Source organism: Mastomys coucha, unplaced genomic scaffold, assembly GCF_008632895.1.
Source record: "Mastomys coucha isolate ucsf_1 unplaced genomic scaffold, UCSF_Mcou_1 pScaffold3, whole genome shotgun sequence".
In the NCBI taxonomy this organism is placed as follows: domain Eukaryota; kingdom Metazoa; phylum Chordata; class Mammalia; order Rodentia; family Muridae; genus Mastomys; species Mastomys coucha.
Genome location: NW_022196909.1, coordinates 10217581 through 10222590, shown reverse-complemented (window position 1 = coordinate 10222590; position 5010 = coordinate 10217581). Strand labels below are relative to the sequence as shown.

The 5010-nt window shown below is 44.3% G+C and overlaps 1 protein-coding gene across 2 annotated transcripts in view; it reads left to right on the top strand.

Moving 5' to 3' along the window:
* Crybg1 (crystallin beta-gamma domain containing 1) overlaps positions 1 to 5010 on the top strand; it is a 236318-nt gene that overhangs the window by 192075 nt on the left and 39233 nt on the right. For both annotated transcript variants that reach the window (XM_031348565.1, XM_031348566.1), the window contains 3 exons: positions 1142 to 1189; positions 1275 to 1393; positions 4752 to 4911. In XM_031348565.1, the coding sequence (XP_031204425.1) occupies positions 1142 to 1189; positions 1275 to 1393; positions 4752 to 4911 (327 nt within the window). The remainder of the gene's footprint in view (positions 1 to 1141; positions 1190 to 1274; positions 1394 to 4751; positions 4912 to 5010) is intronic.

Genomic DNA, 5010 nt, shown 5'->3' with positions numbered 1-5010 from the left:
AAAAAGAAAGAAAAGAAAAGAAATACTATGTGCAGGGCTGGTGAGATAGCTTAGTGGTTAGAGCACTGGTTGCTGTTCCAGAGAAGCCGGTTCAATTCCTGGCAAAGGCATGGTGGCTTACAACTTCTGTAACTCCAGTACCAGGAGAGCCAATACCTTCTGACTTTCAAAGGGTACTTGGTGTACATCCATGCATGCAGGCAAAACATTCATACACATAATCTTTAACAAAAAACAAACAAAAAAAAAAACCCACCATGTACAGTGTATTGTGAAACGTATTATAGCTCCATTTCTTCTTTTCCCTTTTGCTTTTCTGGGGATTGAACACACAGCCTTGCACACGATAGGTGAGTGCTCTGCCGTTGTGCCACTTCCCTGATCCTCTTTTTCCTCTTTCTGTTCTGAGACAAACAATCTGGCTGAATTCCCTCCCTGGCCTTGAGTGCACGCTGTGGCCTCAGGCATCCTCCGGTTTGTGACTCTCTCGCCCATTCTCTCATGTAGCTGCAGTTATAGGAAACTGGTCTCAACCTTGCTGTGTGTGGTTTCCTTTAGACGAGTACTTGTCACATGATGGAGAAGTTACTGTGGCAACACGTTTATAGATCCAATGAGGGTGTGTATATGAACACATCAATCAACCGAGCTCTTTCTAGAGAAGTAACTGATGTATTTGATTTCTTCCTTCATTCCTTCCTTTCATTCCTCCTCCTCCTCTAATTCTTCCTTTCCTTCTTCCTCCTCTTCCTCCTCCTCCTCCTCCTCCTCCTCTTTTTTACGTTTGCAATTACTCAGATTCTTTGACATGCAGTCTCCTGGTTGGTTCTTAGTCAGTGAACTGATATAAAGCATAAAATCTGACTTTTGGGCCCCAAATTTTCTAGTATTGCTGGAAATACTCTAGACATTAAAATGAGCAGAAGCTGTAATGGCAAATTCATTTGGAAAATCTTGTGGTTTAACTGCATCAATTCAAAAAGAATACTAATATAACTTGAGTGTAAAGCAAGGCAGGCTGCCTCGTTGCTGATAAATGGTGAAGTACACGTGTTCTGATTTAAAGGATCTCAGGCGGAGAAAAGGCAACTGGTCTGTAATGTTGTAATTGTTGACCACATTTCCGTTCCTCTGATTGCAGACTCTTAGAGGAAGTATGCACAACAAACTCAATCCCCGGCCTGGCAAGGTAAGTTTACTCTAATGTCTAGTCCACATTTCGTTCCTGGTCTGGTGAAGGGAGACAAAATGCTGCCATTTGTATTGTCTTTCAGGTAGTGATATTCAGTGAGCCCGACGTCTCTGAGGAGTGCATCGAGGTGTTTGGGGACATCCAGGACTGCAGCTCTTGGCGCCTCTCTCCAGTGATTCTAGTGAAAGTTGTCAGAGGATGGTAAGAATGCACTGCAGGTGCAGCTTACAGCAGGTGTTAGGGCACACTGCAGGTGCAGCTCACAGCTGGTGTTAGGGTAAACTGCAGGTGCATCTCACAGCTGGTGTTAGGGTAAACTGCAGGTGCAGCTCACAGCTGGTGTTAGGGTAAACCACAGATGCAGCTCACAGCTGGTGTTAGGGTAAACTGCAGGTGCGGCTTACAGCAGGTGTTAGGGTATACTGCAGGTGTAGCTTACAGCAGATGTTAGGGTATACTGCAGATGCAGCTTGCAGCTGGTGTTAGGGTATACTGCAGGTGCAGCTTGCAGCTGGTGTTAGGGTAAACTGCAGGTGTGGCTTACAGCTGGTGTTAGGGCACACTGCAGGTACAGCTGGTGTTAGGGTAAATGGCAGGTGCAGCTCACAGCTGGTGTTAGGGCACACTGCAGGTGCAGCTCACAGCTGGTGTTAGGGTACACTGCAGGTGCAGCTCACAGCTGGTGTTAGGGTAAACTGCAGGTGCAGCTCACAGCTGGTGTTAGGGCGCACGGCAGGTGCAGCTCACAGCTGGTGTTAGGGAGCACTGCAGGTGCGGCATACAGCTGTTGTTAGGGCTCACTGCAGGTGCAGCTCACAGCTGGTGTTAGGGAGCACTGCAGGTGCGGCTTACAGCTGTTGTTAGGGCGCACTGCAGGTGCAGCTCACAGCTGGTGCTAGGGTGTACTGCAGGTGCAGCTCACAGCTGGTGTTAGGGTGTACTGCAGGTGCAGCTCACAGCTGGTGTTAGGGCGCACTGCAGGTGCAGCTTACCATGGGTATTTAGCTTTCTCAATTACTATTTGGACCTTACCGCTTACTTATGAATGTACCTTTAACAGCATAAATGACGTAAACACTGTTGGTGGTAAGAAACGTATCTAACACACATGGGTTTGATTATAAAAGTGATACATGTTTATGATAGACAAATCGTAAAGACACAGTAGAACAAACTTACCCTCCCCACGTATTCCACATAACATTGCTTTAGATAGACTTGGGACCCGTAATATGGTCTTGACTAGGGTAGCTAACAAGGTTGGTAAGGATTGCATTTGGAAGCTGGAGTGGTGGCTTGGCAGTGAAAAGCACTTTTAGCTCTTCTAGAGGACCTGGGTTTGGGTTCCAGCACCCACAGGTGGCTCAGCACCATCTGAAATTCCAGTTTCATGAGCTTGGACATCGCCCTCTGGCCTCTGCTGGTACTGCATGCAAATACCCAGACATACATACAGGCCAAGACCACACAAAAACCCAAACACGTAAAAATAAGTAAAGCTTATATTTTAAAAGTTACACTTGTTGATAGAGCTTAAGAGCACTAGCTGCTCTTACAGAGGTCCTGAGTTCAATTCCCAGCAACCACATGGTGGCTCACAACCATCTGTAATGGGATCTGATGTCCTCTTCCGATGCGTCTGAAGACAGCAACAGTGTAGTCATATATAATAAATAAATGAATCTTCCAAAACAATTACATTTGTTCTATTTACAGATCAGGTGTGACTTCTTAAACCTGTGTGTAGTTAAATAAAGTTAACAAAGTTAAACAAAGCTGGATGTGATGGCTCATGCCTATAATCCCAACACTCGAGAGATTAAAAGAAAGTCTCTGTGAGTTCCAGCCCAGCCCGGTCTTATGTAGCAAGACCCAGTCTCAAACACACACACACCACGAAGCTGGCAAGCTGGCTCAGTGTGTAGAGGTCCTTGCCACTAAGCTTCGTGAGCCGAGTTCCATTCCTAGGACACACACATGGCACTGGCTCCTACAAGTTGCCCTCTGACCTCTACTTGAATGTCATGGCTCATATTTGAAAACTGGAGGCAAGATCTCACTATGGAGAGCAGACCTTAAACTCTGTCTGCATTTGCCTCCCAGTGCTGGGGTTAAAGGCGTATACCACCACACCCAGGCAATTATCTAATAAATCAATAAACCAAATGAGATTGTAAGGAAAGACAAATAAATTTCTGAGACTTCACTGAAGAAGTGACCTGAAGTTGTTTATTTTTCATTTTTTGACAAAAGTTAGTTTTGATTAAGAGACTATTGAAAATGTAAATACTTGGACGGTTTCTAAACTTTTTTTGCCGGTTGAATTGTCTCTCAGAAATGCACAAGAAGTTGAGTGAAGAAACACATTTGCAAACAAAATCAGAGTATCTTGTTTGTCTTCACCATGCATGTACACGCCGGGCTGGGGTCAAGAGGGTAGGCACCAAACATGTCTGAGTAATTCGTGGATCAGCCTCACACATGCTACTGAGGGGAGCACTCAGCCGCTGAGCCGTATCCCTGGCTACCTTTCATTTTTTCATACATCATCTTCCCAAGTAACTAGCCTGGCCTTGAACTCACTGGATGCCCCACTTGCTGTCCTTCTGCCCCGGCCTCTGGAGTAGCTGGAACGACCGCTCTATACACCAAACTGAGTTAAGACCTAAAAAATTAGCTGTTTCTTTTCATCTCCTTTTAATTATTATGCAGCATATTTTCTAACAGGACTTTTAATATTTTAATATGTTTTTCTAAATAGTGAACATATTCATTAGAAAAATAAAGTGTACTTTCATTATCAAATTAGAAAACTGAAAATTAGGTTAAAGACAAATTTTGCAAGATAATTTCGTTTGTAGCAGGACAGTTTCAATCTCTTTTGCAACCTTTTTTCATTTAGTTTTAACAATTTATTTTTTAATTTTATATGTGTGTGTGTGTGTGTTAGTGTTTATGAGTGCAGGTGCCCATGGAGGTCAGAGGCATCCGAACTGAAAGCCACCCAGAATGTGTGCTGGGACTCAAACTCAGGTCCTGTGCAGGAGCAGTAGTCGAGCATAACCACTGGACCACCTCTCCAGCCCTCCTTTAGCAACTCCTAATGGCTTCTTGAAGGTGTACGCCCTCCCATTCACTGTGATGTTTTTCTTAGTGCTGTGTGTTTGCTGGGGAGAATCTTTCAAAACTCCTTTTTGTTAACATTAATATAGTTCTGTGTATCAATGTATCCATCGATTCAACAGTGATGTATACATTATAAAACCTTTAAGAGAAATGTGTGATACAATCCATGAAAGGGGCAAGTTCATCCAGAGAGCACATCTGTCAGTCCCATGAACATGGGCACTCTATCACAGTGATAACTCAAACATTCTCCAATATAGCTATAGATTTGTTTGTTTGGTTTTTTTTTAATTGTCTGAGGCTTCATAAAACCCAGTGAGATTGGTCCTGGGGAAGAGCTTATGCTATTTCCAGTTAGTGATGTACAATATGTATCGGCCAGAATTAAACAATCACTATAATAGATAATGGCTTTTCTGTGTTCTATTCGCAGTTGGATTTTCTATGAGAAAGCCAATTTTGAAGGGCACTCTCTTGCTCTAGAAGAAGGTGAACTGGAACTCTCTAGCCTCTGGGGAACGGAGGAAGTTCTGGATGAAGAAGCAGAGTCTGATAAACCTGTAGTGATTGGTTCCATCAGACATGTGGTTCAGGTAGGCTAAGGGAAATGTGGACTTCACTCAGTGCCACGGACCGGGATTTCTCGCGGGGTCCCTGTTCCACGGGACACGGGATTCTGGCCAGGTGGGCAC